We start from the raw sequence: 21,447 nt of genomic DNA, 5'->3' as shown, positions 1-21,447 counted from the left end.
GCCTCTCCCGGAACACCGGGCCCTGCGCACCTTGGGTCTCATCATGGGTACCTTCACTCTTTGCTGGTTGCCCTTCTTTGTGGCCAACGTGGTGCGCGCCCTTGGGGGCCCCTCCCTGGTTCCCGACCAGGCTTTCCTGGCCCTTAACTGGCTGGGCTATGCCAACTCTGCCTTCAACCCGCTCATCTACTGCCGCAGCCCCGACTTTCGCTGCGTCTTCCGCCGCTTGCTGCGCCGCGGCCCGCGGGAGGAGCGCCACGCTGCCGGCGCCCCTTCCTGGACCCCTGCGGCCCCGGCCCGCCCTTCCGAGTCCCGGCAGTGCCCTCCGCTCAACGAGTAGGTAACGCGGCCAAGGGGCTGACAGCTCGGGATCCGGAAACACTCAGTGTCTCCTCTGGTCCATGTTTTGAGTTTGGGGTTCGAGAGGAGAAGGTGGGGCTGGGGAGGGACTCTGCGTGGAAAGAAGGGAAGACATGGATTAGGGAACCAAAATGAAAACCGAAGTCCATTCTTTTCCCGCATCCGATCCACCCGAGCGTAGGATTGAAACGAAGGGGGGCCGCGGGGTTGTTCTTCACCCCAGCGCCCCACGTGTGCGCCAGGGAAGTGCTGCTGGGCCCCCAGGCCTCTGGCCCGCAAGGTCAGCTCAAGTTTTGGGGTTCCAGCCCGGTTCGACGGCCGCCCGGATTTCTTGTCACCACTCGGGCTGGCTTTGGCTTGCAGAGACCATTGGAGGCCCTCCCCCCCAAGTCCTTTGCCCCAGTTCTGGTTTCTTTGAAGGGTTGATAGCCACGAAGGTGAGAATGCACTGAGGGTCTGAAGGGTCTGAGGGGAGTGAGGAAGCCGCAGTGCGAGTTCTTCCAGCTGGTAGAGACAGGGCTGGGCTGGAGTCCCGTAGGCTTGTGGCTGCGTGGGACGGAGGCTTTTGTATAATTAGGGGTTTTCAGGGTCCCTGACCGCCTGGGTCCCCTGTCCCCACCCTGTGCCCCACCCACCCCAAGATTTGCTGTCTTCATTTTTTCCAGGGCTTCCTGGGGAATTTCTTAGGCCTTGAAGGACAAGAAACAAGAGCTCCGTTGATCATTGATCCAGAACCTTTGGAAAGCTCTGGCCTCTGTTTAGAACGAGCCCCGTGGAGTTTCCCAGCTGGAAAACTCTGCCCTCCAGAACCTGATGACTGGGCCACGGATGGGGAGGTGGGGACGGACTGGGAGGAGAAGCCTTACCAAGCGGGCGTTTTGCCATCCTCTCTCTTTCTTTCTGAGAGAAGATTTTTAAATCCCATTCCTGAACTTCACCAATACCTCAGCAGCTAGAGAGTCGGGCTGCCTGTACCCAGCTGCCCTTGGAGCAGTCTGGCTGGCTTTGGCCGGGCACCTTGCTCACTTGTGTGCATGTGCTTAGGGCAGAGAGAGTACCCTCGTTCTATTCCCCACCCCCAACTGATGAACCACTCAGTGTCCTCTAGGCTTGGCAGCCCAGGCTGAGAGCAGGAAGCTAAAAAAGGTCAGGGTTTGGGATTTTTGTCCCTGGCTTCCTCACCAGGGCTCTCTAAGCACCAGCCTCCCTCACTTTAGACACAGAATAGCTCCGATCTACCTCACAACAGTGTCAGAAGGACTTCTTCAGGGTTTGGGGGGACTCCAGGGTTCATAGAAGGTGAACCATTAGAATGGATCCCTTCTTTACATTTTTAAATCAACTTAATAAATATTATTGAATGCAGTTCATCCTTTGCCTTCTTTTCTCTCCATTTGTTTTCTTTCCATAATCCACTTACTTCTGAGCGCTGGCTTTCGACAGCAGCAATAAATTAGGACTAATCCTTTTTCCTTTCTTCCTAACCCTCGTGAAATGAAAATGAAACATCTGCTTGGATAAAGGGGAGCGAGCTTGAGCCGCTGATACTCCTGCCTCCCCACCCTTTCCAAAACTCCTGGAATCCAGTTCAAGTGAGTAGCAAAGCCATGTTACCCACAGGACTTGAGCAAAGTGTCCACGGGATTGCGTTTGCTGGGCTCAGGATCAGGGCACATGGAGCATATGTCAGCTCCCATGCTACAAGCCAGTGTCGGCTTCCTACGATCCCGTTGCCAGCAGGCACCAGTTTTATTCTGCACTGTACGTGTTCATTTCTGGAGGCACGGAGCATTGTTTGTGTTGGGCATATGTCTTGGGCTATAAATATATTCTGACATTTCCCATTCTTTTCCTAACCTCTACCTCCCCACTCCCTTTCCTGGGCTGTAGAAATCTATAGTATCCTCTGGAAGTAAAACTGGAGTTACAAGTCTGAGCCAGTTGATCATTGTTTTCCTTATTCCAATTTTTATGAATCTTATCAGGCAGTTTTCTATGGAAAGCACATTTTTATGGAAATCACTGGATCTTTTTGTGAGTTCTTACTTAAACCCCATGAACAGAGGCCATTGTCTGGACTGATATACAGGATAACCTGTAAATCATAAGCAAGTTTAATGTGCTGAATGACAGCAGCGTACAATGCATTGGCTAGGTTCAGGAGCTCCAGAGTTATAAAACTTCGATCTGCCCTGAGGATAAGCTCGGTGGATGTCCACATATGGGTGTTCCCTGTGAATTGGACCTGGCCTCTGCTGTTCTCTTTTCTCCAGGAGCCCAGGTTTTATTTCTTAGGATGTTTGCATACCAAAGATGGCTTTCTCCTTTTCAACCCAGGCCAGTGTGAGATCTCTGCTGTCTGAGGTGTGGAAGGTTTCTGGGCAAGGACTCAACTTTTGAACCCTTAGTGGAGAAGGAAGTCTAGCTTTAGCCTGGGGATAAGTAAGAGGGCCGCCTCTCCATCTCTGAATATTTTCTCAGCATCACTGAGGAAAGTTGCCCAGTCAGTCCTAGGCAGGGGAGAAGGGTGATTTGTCAGGGGGAAGAGGGAGGGAATGGAGAAGGATTCTGGTTTGTAGAACTGTTCTTGAACATTATCCAGGAACTCATACTGCTTGAGTCTTGCTTGACAGATACCCGTGTGCCAGCTGTCAGACTCCTTTGGAGTGTTTAGACTTGCACTGGAGCTGTGGACTCCATCTGTGAATTGTCACCAGTGTATCTGACAGGTGGAGAGGCAACCTCTCCGGTTGTTTCTCCAGCAACTTGTGACCAGGTGTCAGGCTGAGAGAGATTTACATCCTTGGATGGGGAGCAGGCTGCGTTTGTTAGCATGAGGCCTGAGCACTTGAACTGTGGAAGACAAACAACCATCCTCTGAACCTACAGCTGTGAAGACTTACAGACCATTAAGAATGAAAGAGCCCGTGGAATCGCTGGTCTTGCCAGAGTCTGTTAGCAGGAGCTGGGCATGGGGCAGAAATGACAGGGAGAAGGGGGCTGAGTTGGAAGAGAGGGAGTGAGGAGTGACTGGATTTTCCGGAGGAACTGCTAAGAGCAGGCAGAATTAGGGCATGGGGGAAGCTGAGAGACTTTTCTCAGGCTCTCCCCATGGTAGATTCTTCTGGGGAACGAAGGTAAGTTCAGACTGTGGTCCTCATGAGCAGTCAGCGGGCTACAATTCCACACCAACTTCATTCCTCAACCCTTCATAGAGTAGGAGCAGCTTTTTCCTCTTGTCCTGGAGGCACAGGTGAAGGCCATGGAAACAGTACTTCTTTATGTTTCCCTCCTGAAAACCAAAGATCCAGGCTTCCTCTCAGGCCTCCTGGTGGATTACGTCTGTGTTTGTGTCCAGAGGGGAAGTGGGTGCCTCCAATGGAGAGTATTGCTAATGCTCCCCCCCCCAACTCCAGGCATAAAGCCCTGGATGTAGTCAGCTTTAGGCTAATTAGTGAGTGGTTGAAGCATAATGCACAACTCAGTTTGATTAGCAGAAACTCCATAAGGCCATCTGACCTTTCATTAGCTCATCCTATTAGGAGATTAAGGAAAATCAAAATGCTTCCCTCATCTATAAAATAAATGGAGAATAACCCTCTCTCCTCTCTTGTCTTCAGAAGGGGAATGAGCGTTTCTGGGATGGTTGGCTCTCCTCAAATTCTGTGAAGTCCTAGGGCCTAGGCAGAGCTTATTTAGCACCTTCAGTATCTGCGCCACCCAAGGCATAAGCAGTGCTAGGTGCCCCCTGATGGCGATGTGAGGTACAACAGGTGTGGACTTTGAAATACTGGTCTGTTGAAAACATAAGGCCCCTGCCTAGCCCAACGGGAAGAGACCACATAAATGATTTAGACCAATCTTTTGATAAAATGGATGAAGAGACTGACTTCTAGAGAGGTGACTTGTGAGAAACCAAGATTTAAATGCAACACTGTGGTTGGTAGTATAAAGAGCACAGAATTCAGAGCTGGAAAACAAGTAAGAAAGGGAGGAGGAAACAAAGAATTATTAATAAAACATGTGGGGGAAAAAGGGAGTAGGAAAGACATGATAATTTATTGAGCACAAATAAATATAACTGTTTTATTTGGTGTCACTACAAATGTTATATTAGTGACACAAATAAAAAATAGTCTCAAAAAAACCACAGAGTTTCATAGAAATCAAATAGCTTGCTTGTATTGATTCTAATGCAGTCTACCAGGCTCCAACGTTTATTTTCTTCTCTCTACACACACTGCTATAATCAGTTATGTGATGCTGAGCAAGTTACTTAGCATCTGACATGTTGTTTGCCAGTGAATCAAGTGGAGATTTTATTAGTGCTCTACTCAGCTCATGCAGACTGGTTTTGAAGAACAAATGACTGTATGCAAAAATGGTTTGGACACCGAAAGGGCTTCTCCAGTGTAAGTGGTGTCATTAGAGTATGAAGCTGGGACTAGTTCCAGGTGTCCTGGTTTTGATCCTTGTATGGTCCTGCTTCTATCGACAGCCTGGATCTTGGACCCACTTGTCCTTGGTCACTGTGGGCACACCCTACTTTATCTTTCTTCTGCAGGTTCCTCCCCACCTCAGACCAATTCCACTGGCTCCATATCCATGTCACTGAACGTCTCCCCCTCTGGCCCTCTTGTCACGTTCAGACCCTGGTCTGGCTTGTGCCTGACATTTTGGTCCTGGTTTGGCTCATCCTATCATTGCCCTTGCAGCACTTACAATGAGCTAAATTTTAAAGGATGGACAGAAGGTTTTGAGACAGAGGGCACTTCCGGATGTCAGTGCTTTATGAGACAGAATCAGGGTTCAGGAGAAGGGGGCCCTAAGGAACCAGAAAAAGGAAGATAGTGTATTCGTTTGCTAGGACTGCCATAAACAATTACCACAAACAGAAATGTATTCTCTCACAGTTCTAGAAGCTAGAAGTCCAAAATCAAAGTGTTGGTTGGATCATGCTTTCTGAAGGCTCTAGGGGAGGAATCTCTCTTTGCCTCTTGTGGCCATCCTTGGTTGCTTGACTTGTAGCTGCATCATTCCAACTTCTGCCCCCAGCTTCACATGGCCTTCTTCCCCTATGTGTCTGTGTCCAAATTTACCTCTTCTTCTAAGAACACCAGATATTAGATCAGGGCCCAACTTAACTCAGTAAGACTTAATTTTAACATGATTGCATCTATAAAAACCTTATCTATAATAATAAAAGGCTAATATGCTAATTAGACCAGATAGCCGAACAACCTTCTGGATGTCATTCCGGATGTCCTTCCAGATGAAGCTGCAGTGGCGGAGGCTGAGGCAGAGGCAGAGGTAGTTAGAGGTGATCAGGCAGGTAGGCTAGTGGTTAGGGGTAGTCAGGCAGGCAGGCAGCAGAGGGGTTAGGGGCAATCAGGCAGGCAGGTGAGTGGTTAGGGGTGATGAGGCAGGCAGACAGGCAAGTGGTTAGGAGCCAGCAGTCCCGGATTGTGAGAGGGATGTCCGACTGCCTGCAAGGATTGGGCCTAAACCAGCAGTCCAACATCTCCTGAGGGGTTCTGGATTGTGAGAGGGTGCAGGCTGGGCTGAGGAACCCCCCTCCCCCCCGCCATGCACAAATATTGTGCACCAGGCCTCTAGTTTCCAAATAAGGTCACATTAACCAGTTCTGGGGGTTAGGACTTCAACATATCTTATGGGGACACAATTCAACCCACAACAGGGGATGGGAGGAAGGAGGATCACTGTAATGCGTAGCCTTTTCATGCTCATCTTATGCCTGATGTTTTCCACATTTCCAAAGCTCTGTTTCATCCTATACTCAGTCAGAAGGGTGGTGGGAGTGCTCCCATTCCTGAATTTCCATTTTTAGGCTTTTTCTCCCATATCCCTGGGCCCCAGATTGGAAAGACCACTGATAAATCAGACCGGTGTTTGTTGTTTCCTGTGGGCAGAAGTTGCAACCCATTCTCCATTCTTCCCTTCATTCTTTAGTAATAGGTCACCTAAGTTTTAGTTGGGCACATGGCCTCACCATAGATACACTGCAGCCTTGCTTGCAGCTGGATGTGACTATGTGGCTAAGTTCTAGCCAGTCCCTTCCTGATGACTGGAATGCAGGTGTGATGGTAAGAATGGAAGTAGTCACTTTGGGTCATAAGATGGCAACCATCTGCCATCAAATGGCAGAAAAACCAGAGAGCCTGGGTGTCCAACGGTGCAGAGACAGCATTTTAACCCTGGACTGCTTAATTTTAAGATTCTTAAATGAAAGAAAAATAAACTTTTACCTTGTTTAAGCCACAGTTATTTCAGCCTTTAAAAAAATAACAACACAACAGCTGCATTAAACAAATACATCAGTGAGGATATAATAAAAGAGGTTATGAATAAATGGGCATCTGCTTACATTCTGTGATGAATTAGGTTGGGTTACAAAGCTGCCTTGCTGTGGTTCCTCTTAGGTACCTCTGATCTGTGGGAATGGCATCTCTGTAGCATCTGAGTTTGTGCTACACCTGTGACCACCAAGTCCATCTCTTGGACATTGATTTGTAAGGAGGCAATGATCAGTAAGTGTGTTAGTTTCCCAAGACTGCCGTAAAAATTACCACAACTTTGGTAGCTTCAAACAACAGAAATTTATTCTCTCCTAGTTTCGGAGGCCAGAGTCTGAAATCAAGGTATCAACAAGGCTGGATCCTTCTGGAGGCTCTGAAGGAGCACCTTTGCCTGCCTCTTTCCTAGCTTCTGGTGGCACTGGCAATTCTTGGCATTCCTTGACTTATATACATCACGTACCTCTGTCTTCACTTTCCCCCTGTGCTCCTGTGTGTCTTTTCCTTTTCTGTCTCTTACAGGACATGCATCTTTGAATTTGGGGCCTATCCTAATCCAGATGATCTCGTCGCAAGATCCTTATCTTAGGTTATATCTTCAAAGACCCTTATTCCAAACAAGGTCCAGGTGGACACATTTTGGGGAGGACATTATTCAACCCACTTCAGCGAGAGACACTTATGAATTCCTTAATTAAGAGTTCTTGTCTCATTAGATTATCATCCACACCAGTCACCCCTCATGGAAGGACTATTCTCTTGGACTGTGTAGTAGGCAGAATTCTGAGATGACCCCCAGTAAACCATGTCCTTAGATAATCCCCTACCCTTGAATGTGGGTGGAACCTGTAATTTGATTCCAACACACACGATATAGCAAAGGTGATGGGATGCTACTTCTGTGATTATGTTATATGGCCGAGGCAAAGGAATTTCTAAGATGTAATTAAGGTCCCTATCAGTTGACTTAAATTAATAAAAAGGGAGATAATGCTGGGGGAACCAGGCCTAATGAGGTGCTCCCTTTAAAAGAAGGTCAGAGGTATGAGACAGAAGAAGTCAGAGGGACAATCCTGCTGCGCTTCAGGAAGCTAGCCACCATGAGTTCTACAACTGCAAGGAGTGGACTCTGCCAACAACCGTGTGAGTGGAAAGAGGACTCTGAACCTCAAATGGGACTGTGGCCCTGGCTGATGTCTCCATTTCATCCTGGTGAGAGCCTGAATAGAAGACCCAGCTAACCCACACCCAGACCCCTAACACATGAAAATTGTGAGATAATAAATGTGTATTGTTCTAAGCTGCTAAATTTGTGGTAATTTGTTACACGGCAGTAGAAAATGAATATAGACTCACTGCACAATTCTGCCTAAGGTTATTGTTTATAACAGCCCTTCTCTGGTGTTTTTAAAGGTGTTTCATCAGAATTGAAAGTACAATGGGAGCCCTAACTGGTTTGGCTCAGTGGATAGAGCGTCGGCCTGCGGACTCAAGGGTCCCAGGTTCGATTCTGGTCAAGGGCATGTACCTTGGTTGCGGGCACATCCCCAGTAGGGGGTGTGCAGGAGGCAGCTGATTAATGTCTCTCTCTCATCGATGTTTAACTCTCTATCCCTCTCCCTTCCTCTCTGTAAAAAAATCAATAAAATATATTTTTTAAAAAAAGAAAGTACAATGGGACCATGAGCTCAGGAAGATCCCATGTTCTGTCATGGCCTACTATTCTCCCGAAAGGCCCCTTGGGGACTTTTGACTGGGTGTCCCAGGAACAGGGTCTCTCAGTCTTCATTCTCCACTTCTGAGGGAATGACCAGTTTCTATGACCCCCTGACCCCCACACACCTTTTAAGAAAATTAGGAGCTAAAGGTTCAGAACCCATTTACTACAGTTTTCATTTCTAAATTGCCAGTGAGGTGCCACACTTTATAACATAATGGCACACAAACATAGTTCTCAAAATCTCTTTAGCAAGAAGCAAGATGAAATATTATTGCTTCCACGTATTTCAAGAAGGGAAAGGGATGGGTCACCAACGTATTTCAAGAGGGGAAAGGGATGGGTCACTTCTTCCCAGAGGAGAGAGTGAGAACGGAGAGCTTTACCTCAGCTCAGCACCACCCACAGTGTCTCTGGTTTTCCTTCCAGTCACTAGATTGAGTGAGTGAGTCCTTCCTCTAAGACAAGCATGTCAAACTTGCGGCCCTCGGGCCGAATGGCACCCACAACGAATATTTTTGCGGCCCAGCCAATGTAACGGTATGTAAGAAATGTTTTAATAAAAATTTCATAACTTAAGTTTTACAATATCCTATTATACATAACCCCATATAATAAGAGCCTAATATGCAAATTGTCCCCTCGACTGGGAGTTCGACCAGGGGGTGGGGTTGGCTGGCCAACAGCCCTCGGGCCCTCCCCCCAGCCAGCACCGCTCTGGTCAGCTGCAGCCGCAGGCAGCCAGGGGAAGGGAGGCCCTGGCCAGCAACCGGCAACCGCTAGGGACCCTACCGGTGCACAAATTTCATGCACTGGGCCCTAACTGGTTTGGCTCAGTGGATAGAGTGTCGGTCTGTGGACTGAAGGGTCCCAGGTTCGATTCTGGTCAAGGGCATGTACCTTGGTTGCAGGCACATCCCCAGTAGGGGATGTGCAGGAGGCGGCTGATTGATGCTTCTCTCTCATCGATGTTTCTAGCTCTCTATCCCTCTCCCTTCCTCTCTGTAAAAAATCAATAAAATATATATTTAAAAAATTTCATGCACTGGGCCTCTAGTTATTAATAACAAACTTGCAACATTCACTAATGACTGATTACTACAATCATGTTGCATTCATTTCCCTTACGTGCCTTACGTGCAGGCACACCATTTCTCTCCACTAATACTAGCAGCGAATATTTTAGCAGCCAATTGCCATGTCATTAGTCTTGGACTGGCTTGATTGGTGTGTGCAACAGGAAATATTTCGCTTTTGGAGAACAAGAAAAATAGGTTTATTTGTGTTATGCTTATTAATTTGTGCAGTTATTCAGTGTCTGGTAAGTCAATGTTCAAGAAAAAATATTACTTTTTATTAAAATGTTCTATTATTTTATGTTAACAATTACTCATTTATTTCAGCCCTTTGTATTCAGCATGTCTCTATCGAAATAAACCTATGTTTCTATGAAAATTGAAGCTTTTGTTCTTTTGCATCCCCCATAAACTTAAACCTTGTTTATTTGGCCCGTGTTAGCCTTTGAGTTTGACATGCTTGCTCTAAGACCTCTCCTTGGGCCCACGTATGAATCTAATTGATGTGGGAACACTCTCCCAGAACTTCAGGGAGAGAGGCTTGGAGAAGGAGGGGAGCATGGGCAGCTGCTTCTCCAATGGAGAAATTCCTACCATTTCTGGGGAAGGAGAAACATTTGGGGCTGATGGTGAATTTCACTACATCAGCAACCTCAAGCCTCAGAAGCTAGCTGTGTGATGGCTTCCACTAGTTTACTGGAGGAAGAACTAATCATAAGGGCAATCTAGTTCTTAACCCTGACCCACTCTCATGCCCATCTTCTTGGTAGGGTTGCTGGCTCACTGGCATTGACCTGGTTGGTCTGTATTGGACTTCCAACCTTGCTTTTCTTGCAAGTTGTTGCAATGAAGAATGCCTCTTCCTTCCTTTCTTCCTTCCTTCTTTTCTTTCTTTCTAAATATATTTTTATTGATTTCAGAGAAGAAGGAAGAGGGAGAGAGAGAAACATCAACGATGAGAATCATTGATGGGCTGCCTCCCGCACGCCCCCCACTGGGGACCAAGCCCACAACTTGGCATGTGCCCTTGACTGGAATCGAACCAGGGACCCTTCAGTCCCCAGGCTCACCCTCTATCCACTGAGCCAAACCAGCCAGGGCATGCCGGTTTCTTTAAAAAACAAAAAGGAGGTATACAAATGGTACAAAAGTAATTACCTTTGATACATAGAATAGAGTTTAAATTAGCAGATATTTTTCAAATCCTCCCTACCCACCAGAATGTTCCTGCTTTGATGCCTAGTATTTTTATGGAGGACAACTGGCAAGACTACTCAATAACCACTGTCATAATCCAAGGTCTTCATCACTTCTTAACAGAATTAACTAAAATAGTCTCCACTTGGCCCTCCTGACTAGCTCTGGCTTCCTTCTAATTCATCCTCCACAAGGCCCCCAGGGGGGATTTTTATACAATATAAATCTGACAATGTCATTCCCTTTCTTAAAATCATTCAATGGCTTCCTAAAGCATTTGGGGTAAAAATCAGACCCCTTAACATAAAGGCCTGGCATTAGATGGACAGTGTCTACCTACCTTCCTAACCCAATTTCTCACCACTCTCCTCCCCCATCCACATTTATTCCTACCAGGCTTAAATTCACTAAAGAATTCATTTTATTTTTGTTGTCTCTATACCTTCACACAGACTACCCTCTGTCATGAATCCAAACACGGATTGTACACTCTGCTCTTCCGCCCATTTGTTCATCTACCAGATAGTTTTTATCAAGAAAACAGACTCCAGATATGCTGCAAGGTAGAACTGACAAAGCTTGCCAATGATTGGATGTAGGGTATAAGAGAAAAGGGAGAAGACAGGAATGAGACCAAGGGATTTTTGGCCTGACCACTTGGCAGAATGGACTTGCCTGTTACTAAAATGGGGGAAAAGTGAGGAGGATATGAAACTATGGTTTAGTTTTTGGACATAGTATATTTGAAAAGTCTATTAATTATGTCTTAGAATATCAAGTAGACATTTGGATTTCCAAATCTGTAGATTGGAAGGGAAGTCAGAAATGGATTTATAAATTTGACAGAAGTGTATTTAAGCTTATGGAAATGGATGAGCTCACCTGCATGGTGACCATAGTAGAGAATTCAAGTCAACACACTGCACACCTTACACTTACACTATACTATTTGTCAATTATATCTCAGAAAGCTTGGAAAAATAAAACAAAATTACTCCAGGCATAAATAACAGAATTCAGAGGACTGAGCCCTGGAGCATTCTAACATTTAAAGGTCAAAAATAGAAGGAACCAAGAAAGCCACTGAGAAGCAGCAGTAATGAGGTGAAAGGAGAAGCAAAAGCAAGTAGCATCCTGAATGCCATGGGAAGAAAGTATTTTAAGGAGGAAGTGGTCAGTTTTGTCACATGCTGTCGAAACATCAAATAAGAGGAGAACTGAGAACACACCTTCGGATTTTACAGGACGAAGGTCTGTCATTTGTTAGAGAGCAGCTTGATGGTGTGAAGGGATGAAATGCTGATCAGAGGGATTCAACAGAACTTGGGAGATGAAGAAGTGGAGATAGAATCAAACGTTCTCTCAATAGCTCTTGCTCTGAAGAGGACCAGAGAAATGTGGTGTGATTGATGATCCTGTTGCTATTTTGGTCAATGATCCTGTTGTTATTTTCGTCAATCTGGGCATCCTGTTTCTCAGAATCCTTGTTAGATCCTCTCCAAAAGAGGATCTTGCTCAAGATTTGAGAGGCAGAAGTGAAGCAGAGTCTACTAATACCTGAAGGACTCCCAGGTGAGATATGGAAGCATATCTCTCAGCTCTCTGTCTAGCTCTTCTTCCAGACTGTAGACCCCACTGTCCAATGGAGCACCACCAGGCACTTGGCTGCAGACCCACAGGTGTGGTAGCTGCAGAGAAGCCCTATAGACCTCTCCATACATTCCTGCTTCTCGGTGCCATTCCTGCAGCTGGATGTGTCTGGCTTTTTAAATTTCCCTGCAAGCTCTGATTTATCCTTGCACCGGCAAGGACAGCCTGATTTATGATTTTTCTCTGATTCTCTAGCTCCCTTCATTGGACCTTCACTTCCTCAGGCCCTCTTCCAATAGTGTGAAGTCTAATTCCTGTAATACCCATATCACTCCCAGCAGATCTGTTTCCTTGACACATGGAGTAATAGCTGCAGAGGTGATGTGAGGTCAAGGGAATGTTGTTTGTTTTTAAGATGGTAGTTTGCTGCTTGTTTGCTTGAGAGAAGAGAAAGGATAACTGCAAGAGTATTGTAGCTTGGATCCAGGGCACAAAGGAAAAGATTGGATTGAGATGGGGGCACAGAATAGGTGAACTCAAGCATTGTACTAAGAGGAAAGACAGAGTAGGTGGGTATCTATGTAGTAGATTGGTAGTTACAATGGGAGTATGTGGAAGTCTCTTTTGATTGCTTTTATTGTCTCGGTGAAATAAGAAGTGCCAGCAGTAGATGAGTCTACTGGGAGAAGAGAGAAAAGTATAATTGTGAAAATTTGTCTTTTTTGGCTGCCTAGCCTGTGGACTCTTTCTAGAGTTTGGAGAATTTGCTGTTTTGTGGGTCTTAGTGGGCGACAGAGCCCATTCATCACAATTGAAGCTGAAATAATCAGACCCTCAGTCTTACCAACCCTTAATAGCTCCTGGAAGATTTAGGATCCCCATTTCCTTATAACCACATGACTAGAGAGTAATGAAAGGCTCTTCTCCAAGGGGACTCCAATAGGCCAGGATTGAGCCACATTCCCCTTTTCAGAACAAGCACTGTGACTCAGGACTCAGGAACCAAAGTTCTATTCCTGGCGGCACAACTAGGGAGGGTTTGACACCACCCTGAGCGCTAGGCGATTGGGTTAAAGTCACTAGAGGATCCCATACTCAGTCATGATAAGATCAAGGATGGGCCTATGAGTCTCTGCAGCCAAAAGAAGGGAGAAAGAAGGCTTGGGAAGCCAGGAATGGAAACTTCCTCCTCCTTTCAGGGAGCTAAGAGAAGAAATGATTGGCCTTCTGCATAATAAGGATATAATGTCTGGAAAGGCTGCAGCCATTAAAAAAAACAACTGTTTTTGAATGGGAAATTTATGCATGTGGTTTAACAGTACAAAAGTAGTATACAGTGAAAAGCAAATCAGCCTTTCCCCCTGTCTGTGTCCAGCTGCCACCGAATTCCATTTCCAGAGGAATTCATAGTTACGTGCTTCCGTGTGTACTTCCAGAGAGTCTGCCATATGCAAGCGTGCACATGCAAGTGTATCTTATTTCTTCCCCAAATGGCCCACTCTTTGCTCTTTTTCTCTACCTCCGTTGTATTTACTTAATGATGTTTCTTGGAGATTTTCCACAGCTACACACATAGGTCTGCCTTTAACAGTAGCGCAGAATTCCATTTTGTGGATGGTCCATTATTAATTTAAGCATCCTTCAGTGACTGACATTTAGTTTATTTGCACTGTGGATGAAAAAAGGGCCACATGCTAACCTGACTAACTCAGGGAAGGCCTGCATAGCGGCCTTGCAAATTCAAGAGACTTAAAGTAACCACAAAGGATGGTCTGAAATTAAAAACCTTTCATTAAAAAACAGTTTATAGTGGGTAGTCAAGTCCCAGGCCAGTATCTTCCTTGACAAAAATCAACTTCAATCTTTACTGAGCCTATTGTCTTTTTGCATCTAAGATAACATACCTGTGAAAAGTCAGGGTAACTTGTAACTTCCCTTTTTCCATATCCCTCAGGGTGAAATCAAATTCCTTCATCGTTATTGTTGTCATGTTAATTGTTGATTGTTAACTACCCTACACCAACCTAAGTAAAAGAAGTATGTGTCTATCATTTTACTTTTTATCCAATCCCAGAGGTTCCCTACCCCCCATGTCTCATCTCTCCCCGTTTCATTGTAATGTAAAAACAAGGTTTGGCTCAACTAAACTCACAAAAATTCTTTATAGGTTTGAATGTGTTTTTTTGTTTGTTTTTTTGTTTTTTTTTACTTTAACAGCACATACAGTTGCAATAAAAATTCCTCAAATGCCTATCATTTTGCACATAAACTACATTCGCTTTTACTCCCATGCCCAGTCAGCTGGAGACCAAAGCTGAAGCATCCAGAAGAGCAGAGCCAAGGGAAACACAAAGAATGACTCTGGAACCCTGATGACACGGTGACACTCTGGATTGGACTGGGACTGACATCCCTGTCTTGTTCCTGATCTTAAGGGAAATACTTTTAGTTTTTTCCCATTGAGTATGATATTGGCTGTAGGTTTTTCATACATGCCCTTTATTTTGTTGAGGTATGATCCCTCTATTCCCACCTTGCTGAGAGTTTTTATCATAAATAGGTGCTGGATTTTATCAAATGCTTTTTCTGCATCTATCGATATGATCATGTGATTTTTATCTTTCATTTTATGTGATTTATCATATTTATTGATTTACAGATATTGTACCAGCCTTGCATCCCCAGAATAAATCCCATTTGGTCACGGTGTATGATCTTCTTAATGTATTACTGGATCCGGTTGGTTTGCTAATATTTTGCTGAGGATTTTAGCATCTATGTTCATTAGGGATATTGGCCTAGAATTTTCTTTCTTTGTAGTGTTTTTCATCAGGTTTTAGGTTTTGGAAATAGGATAATGATGGCCCCATAAAAAGAGGTTAGAATTTTTTGGAATAATTTGAGAAGGGTAGGTGTTAGTTCTTATTTGAATGTTTGATAAAATTCTCCTGTGAAGCCATCCAGTCCAGGACCTTTGTTTACTGGGAGTTTTTTTTTAAATATTTTTTTATTGATTTTAGAGAGAGAGGAAAGGAGAGAGAGATGGAAACATTGATGAGAGAGAAACATCCATTGGCTACCTCTTGTATGCCCCCTACTGGGGAACCAGCCTATAACTTGGGCATGTGCCCTGACTGGGACCTCTTGGTGCTTGGGTGAACACTCAACCACTGAGCAACCCTGGCCGGGCTGCTGGTAGTTGATTACTGCTTTAATTTCATTCGGTGTTATTGGTCTATTCAGGTTTTCTGATTCTTCCTGATTGAGTTTTGGGAGATTGTACCTTTCTAGGAATTTTTCCATTTTGCTCAGAGTGTCCAATTTGTTGGCATATAATTGTTCATAGTATTTTCTTACAATCCTTTGTATTTCTTTTTAAAAATATATATATTTTACTGATTTTTTACAGAGAGGGAGGGAGAGGGATAGAAACATCGATGAGAGAGAAACATCAATCAGCTGCCTCCTGCACACTCCCTACTGGGGATGTGCCCACAACCAAGGTACATGCCCTTGACCAGAATCGAACCTGGGACCTTTCAGTCCACAGGCGGACGCTCTATCCACTGAGCCAAACTGGTTAGGGCTAATAATTTGTATTTCTGTGATGTCAGTTGTTACTTCTTCGCCTCTTTCATTTTTTTATTTTGCTTATATGAGTCCTCTCTTTGTTTCCTGGTGAGTCTGACTAAATATTCATCAATTTTGTTTATCTTTTCAAAGAACCAACTCTTGGTTTCACTGATCTTTTGTATTGTTCTTTTAGACTCCATGTCATTTATTTCCATTGTAACCTTTATTATTTCCTTCCTTCTGCTTACTCTGGGCTTTTCTTGTTGCTCTCTTTCTAGTTCTTTTAGGTGTAGGGTTAGATTGTTCATTTGAGATTTTTCTTTCTTTTTGAGGCAGGCCTGTAATGCTAAGAACTTCTCTCTCAGAACAGCTTTCACTGTATCCCATAGATTTTGGGTTGTTGTGTGTTCATTTTTATTTATTTCCAGGTATTGCCCTATCTTCTAAAGGGCTGACTTGTTATTTTGGATTTGGCGAATTGGGGTTAGAGAGGAGAAGGCAATGAGTTAGGGAGAAGTGCCTGAGAATTCCAGGTCTTCCCTCCCCTAGCCATCTCTCAGGGGATTCTTCTCAAGTGCCACGGAATATTCCCATAGTCCTTGAGGATTGCCACCATGGAGACTGGGAGTTGGGTTCTATTGCTCTGGTGACCAATTGTGTGGGGCCTCTGTATTGGAACTGCCAGGGTTCTGGGAAGAGGCAGACCTGGGAAGCTCAGGCTTAGAGGAAGCCTTGGGGCAAAAGCAGGAGAGAGCTTAGGAGTGGAGTCATAGTCTTGGTTCTACTTTCATCTCAGTGATGTCCACCCTTTCAGTGTTCTTGGATGTGCCCGTAGCCCAGAAGCTAGAAGGCAGCTTGTTAAAGACCTACAAACAAGACAATTGCTCTAAGAAGATGTTCCTGGCCTATAAAGGTAGATGCCTAAGACTTAGTATATCATAATTGCCTCTAGGGGGCAGTATTCCATTGCTACAGAGGAATCAGGAACATCTCGCAAGCTTCTCCCAGTGGGCAAAAGAGCAGAAAACATCCTGGGTCATTCCGTGCCCTCTGCCTTTCTCTGGGGGCTTCCAGAGGTTTGATACAAGCTCTGGTATATCCTCTTCCCCAGCTGTATATGGGGCCTGCATGAGCACAGCACATTTTTCTGCCTCTTCCTCCATCCCCTTTCTGTTCCTGAACCAAGAATGGTTCCCTAAATTGACTCTTCTAATATACAGAGAGCCCTTGCCACTGTGAACGTCAGTGTTACCTTTGTTTAATCTCAGGTATTTATAACTCCCAGGCTGTATATAATTTTCGCCTTTTAAAATGGCACATAGGTTTCAGTTGTCTTCTTTAAAAAGACAAAAATTGGCTCAGTGGATAGAGCGTAGGCCTGAGGACTGAAGGGTCCTGAGTTTTATTCCAGTCAAGGGCATGAACCTCATATGTAGGCTTGATCCCTGGCCCTGGTTGGGGCATGTGCAGAAGGCAACCAATCGGTGATGTGTCTCTCTCACATTGATGTTTCTCTCTGTCTCTCTCCCTCCTTTCCACTCTCTCTAAAAATCAATGGGAAAATATCCTCAGGTGAAGGTTAACAAAACAAAAACCCCCACAAAAATTGTCCTGGCCAGTGTGGCTCAGTTGGTTGAGTGTTATCCTGTGCACCAAAAGGTCACTGGTTCTTGGTCGCTGGGACCAAGGTTTTCTTGTCCTTTTCCTGTCATTGCTCCATTTTTTACCATGATCCCAGGTTGTGAATTTGATCCCTGATGCAGGAGACAGCTCTGATCAGTGTTTCTCTCTCCCTTCCTCTCTCTCTAAAATCAATAAAAACATTTAAAAATAAAAACAATTTTTTACAATTATAAATATTTACTAATAGCAAGTTGCTTTTATAAAAGGGAGGAGTGGGAAGGAAAGTTGTCTTTTCTTAGGCAACTTTCCAAAGCTTCAGGAAAGCCAGGACAGATGAGTTGTTTGTGGGCTGTCTGCAGAGCCCAGAGGCCTCGAGTGCACCCTCTGCGGTTCTTCTCACAGTCTGCATGACCCAGGAAGGACAACCCTGGGTTTCTTTCGTGGTGCACAAAATCCGACGGCAGATCGCACAGGATCCCTCCCTGAACTATGAGTATCTACCAGTGATGGGCATGAAGTCATTCATCCAGGCCTCGTTGGGACTTCTCTTTGGAAAGCACAGCCAAGTCATCGTGGAGAACAGGGTGAGAAGGGCCCCTCCTTCACTCACGCAGACACAGGGTGTGGAAATCGGAGTTTGCACAATCTTCAACGTGAAAGGGACTTTGGAACACGCCCCCCCTGCCCCCGGCATTGACAAAGAAGACTTGTGAGGCTCATAGAGTCCCAAGCTTGTCATTGAAGGGCAGGGCCAGCATCAGAACCCAAAGCCCATGCTCTTGGCACCAGCCCACACTGCTAATGTGCAAACTCTCTCAAGAAAGGAATATTCTGAACCTGAGGTGGTTCTAGTATCACCATTACTCTTCTAAAGTGTTATTTCTGTTTATTTGTTTGTTTGTTTATTTATTTATTTATTGGCAGGCAGGGGGTGTGCACACTGTTGGTGACAGTGGTGCCTTCCAACTTGGGGCCCAGTTCCTCAAAACTTGGCGTGGGGATTCTCAAATAGTCTACGTCATTTCTTCTCAAGTAGGTGAGTGTTATGCAAGGTGAGGGTGACAGAAGATCCCTCTCCCGTTCCTGATTCCCACCCCATTTACATTCTTCACTGCTGTCCTCCTCACTCTCTGTCATGACAAATGGTGGACAAGCCAAGGTATGCTTGCCCTTTTCTTGTCATTCCTCCATTTTCAACCCTGACCCTCAGGGCCATTCTCTGGTATGTCTGCTTCCATCTCTCCATTTCCCATGTAACAGCTGGTGGGGGGCTGTGTTTTCACAGAACAACATGGACTCATCTTCCAGGACATGGGCTTTATAGTTTTTGAATTCTCCTTCTGGGACTCTGAGCAGCTGTGCATGGACCCCAATATACTCTTCAATTTGTTGAAGGTAGAGAGGCCACCCTCAGAAACTTTTTCCCAGACCTGACCTACAGTGTTATTTTCCTTTCCTTCCCACCCTTCTAATTATCCAGGGCCTTTTCTAGGCTTGGATTTGTCTAGTGCTTTGGTAGGAACCAACTTGGAGGATCACTTCTCCTCCAACACCCCGGTGCCTCTACCACCTGGTAGGGGCAGTGCCTGATGAGACAGTCTCTACCTATAGGGGGCCCCAGATGGCTGTATCTTTGTGATCGGGAACATTGACTACTGCAAGTTGACACAATGTCAGTGGACAAAGTTGATGGCCACCATGAAGGTGAGCCCAGTGTCTCACTTGACTTCCTTTCACCATCTACCATCATTTTCATCAGTCTCACCCTTTTTTCATTCTCCTTTCTCCTCTAGAAAAAGCGGATATTCCCATTTTTTGACATTCCCTATCAAGGTTTATCTACCGGTGACCTGGAAGAAGATACTAGATTCTTACAATACTTCGTGTCTGAAGGCTTTGAATTCTTCTGCAGCCAGTCTCTGTCCAAGAGTTTTGGCATTTATGGTATGGTCTGGGCAGAAGTAGAAGGGAGGGTCTGGAAGTAAAGTGCTGCCACACCCATGACACACTCCACACTCTCTCTACCCTGTGGAAAGAGCCATGGCCTCCAGAGAGGGCAGCATGGGGCACAGGAGAGGAGCTAGACATCTGGTTCCGTGACATCATCTCAGCTTAGTTATTAAAACTGGCTCCAGTTACATTGTTTCCCCCTTAGACCTCATTTCATCATCTATAAGAGGAGGGGTTAAGAATTAGTTATCTTTCTAGTCCCTTCCACCTTTGAGACTCTGACAGTTACTCTTCCTGGAAGAAGAGCCTTTGGCAACGTCCTAGGGCCTGGACACCAGCTTGACTGGGCTGGGATGAGGGCCCTGCAGGTTACCCCTCTCTTCGGCAAGGTTGGAGGCCGAGTTACAGGGGAAGGCCCGGTAGAGGAGACTGAGAACAAGGCTCCTGTCTCCATGCTGCAGATGAAGGAGTGGGGATCCTAGCCGTGGTGGCACTCAACAACCAGCTCCTGCTGTGTGTCCTCTCCCAGCTGATGAACTTCGCCCTGGCCCTGTGGCTAAACCCTCCGACCTCGGGTGCTCGCATTATCACCTCCATCCTCTGTAACCCTGCTCTGTATGAAACATGGTAAGGGTGAAGGGTGGGGGCAGGGATGGATGGGCAGAGCCTCTAGATACCTACATACATCCTGATTCACAGGATTCAACTGGGTGCTTCGCTTCTTGCCTCTTTTCTCCATTCATTCATAAACATTTACTGAGGACCCACTGTGTTCCAATGGCAATGACTGTGCCAACTCTTGCCCTATTATGGGGAAGTGGGTAATAGAATGGGACACAAACTGTTGAATTATTTGAACTCTTCCAGATTGCAGGAGATTAGGAAGCCCCAAGAGCTTGCTACTCTACCAAAGTCTGCATAGGAGTCTGCTTGGCTTGCTTAAATTAATACAGACTGAAACTTTTCTCCAATTCATAACCATCTGAGATCCCTGACTCCACTGGTGTGCCCTCGGGCACTCTGGTTAGGGGCTTTTGAAGGGAAGAGAAGTGGAATGGCAATGAGGAGATTGGGAGCAGAGGGAATCCGCACACTCTAATTTCTTGCTGTCCTTCCTTTGGCAGGAAGCTGAGTCTGAAAGAGGTTGCAGAAAACATTATGCTCATCAAAGAAAAGTTTAAAGAGAAGCTCCGGCTCCTGGGAACCCCTGGCTCCTGGGATCACATCACTAATCAGAATGGGACCCATGGCTATCTTGGACTCAACTGTAAGTGTCTAGGAGGAGAGAGCTCTCCCCTTTCTGACCTTGGGCTTGTATTTGAATATTCAACTTCACTGATTAGGTGACCAGTCCTTAGCTTCACACCAGATTTTGAATCTTTCTTGAGGAAAGTGGAGCTACTTTGAAGACCCCTATGACCTCCCACAAATGCTGATGCTCCCTATCCCCCATAATCCACCTGGGCTAGAGGGGACTTAGAGTTGGTCACCCCAGGATCTGAGATCCTGTGATTATCACAAGTCCAACAGGTAGAATATTTGGTCAAGAAGAAACACATCTACGTCCCCAGGAATGGTCGGATTAACTTCACCTGTATCAATGCCTCCAACATAGATTATATCACACAGAGCATCAACGAGGCTGTCATCTTCACAAAGGGCTCAGGGGAAAAAAAGTCTCCAACAAGTCAATAGCTCCGAAGTTAGAATAAAAGCTTGAGTCTTTGCAAAATTCCTGTGCTGATTATTCACTGCTACAATTTATTTCTCTGCTAAGTATTCTGTCTCTGTCTATCTATCTACTTATAAAGCATTGGTCTGGCCTCAGCAAAGAGGTGGTGGTGGGGAAAGCCCAGAGAAAAAGGAAATGTCTACTTTCATGTACCATCTCATATTTTTTAAAGCTTTTTAAAAATATTTATTGTTCAGATTATTACAGTTGTTCCTCTTTTTTCCCCTCATAGCTCCCCTCCACCTGGTTCCCACCCCACCCTCTGCCCTTACCCCGCCCCCCATGTCCTCATCCACAGGTGTACGATTTTTGTTC

The 21,447-nt window shown here is 45.4% G+C and overlaps 2 protein-coding genes across 5 annotated transcripts in view; both read left to right on the top strand.

The window, feature by feature from the left end:
* ADRB3 (adrenoceptor beta 3) overlaps positions 1-8,073 on the top strand; it is an 8,963-nt gene extending 890 nt beyond the window's left edge. The window contains exons 2-3 of the mRNA XM_005856507.2: positions 7-336; positions 7,197-8,073. Of these exons, the coding sequence (XP_005856569.1) occupies positions 7-336; positions 7,197-7,263 (397 nt within the window). The 3' untranslated portion in view covers positions 7,264-8,073. The remainder of the gene's footprint in view (positions 1-6; positions 337-7,196) is intronic.
* Positions 8,074-11,923: 3,850 nt separating this feature from the next.
* GOT1L1 (glutamic-oxaloacetic transaminase 1-like 1) overlaps positions 11,924-21,447 on the top strand; it is an 18,311-nt gene continuing 8,787 nt past the window's right edge. Inside the window, exons 1-9 of one of the 4 annotated variants that reach the window (XM_014536215.1) lie at positions 11,924-12,236; positions 17,853-18,034; positions 18,375-18,486; positions 18,736-18,845; positions 19,062-19,154; positions 19,244-19,394; positions 19,862-20,027; positions 20,525-20,667; positions 20,923-21,152. In XM_014536215.1, the coding sequence (XP_014391701.1) occupies positions 17,858-18,034; positions 18,375-18,486; positions 18,736-18,845; positions 19,062-19,154; positions 19,244-19,394; positions 19,862-20,027; positions 20,525-20,667; positions 20,923-21,095 (1,125 nt within the window). In that variant the 5' untranslated portion in view covers positions 11,924-12,236; positions 17,853-17,857 and the 3' untranslated portion in view covers positions 21,096-21,152. Of the gene's footprint in view, positions 12,237-16,101; positions 16,741-17,852; positions 18,035-18,374; positions 18,487-18,735; positions 18,846-19,061; positions 19,155-19,243; positions 19,395-19,861; positions 20,028-20,524; positions 20,668-20,922; positions 21,153-21,447 lie in introns of those variants that run through there. The other 3 variants (XM_014536211.1, XM_005856506.2, XM_014536220.1) reach the window with 3 other exon arrangements.

The sequence above is a fragment of the Myotis brandtii genome, unplaced genomic scaffold, assembly GCF_000412655.1.
Source record: "Myotis brandtii unplaced genomic scaffold, ASM41265v1 scaffold103, whole genome shotgun sequence".
In the NCBI taxonomy this organism is placed as follows: domain Eukaryota; kingdom Metazoa; phylum Chordata; class Mammalia; order Chiroptera; family Vespertilionidae; genus Myotis; species Myotis brandtii.
This window is presented reverse-complemented; position numbering and strand designations above follow the sequence as displayed.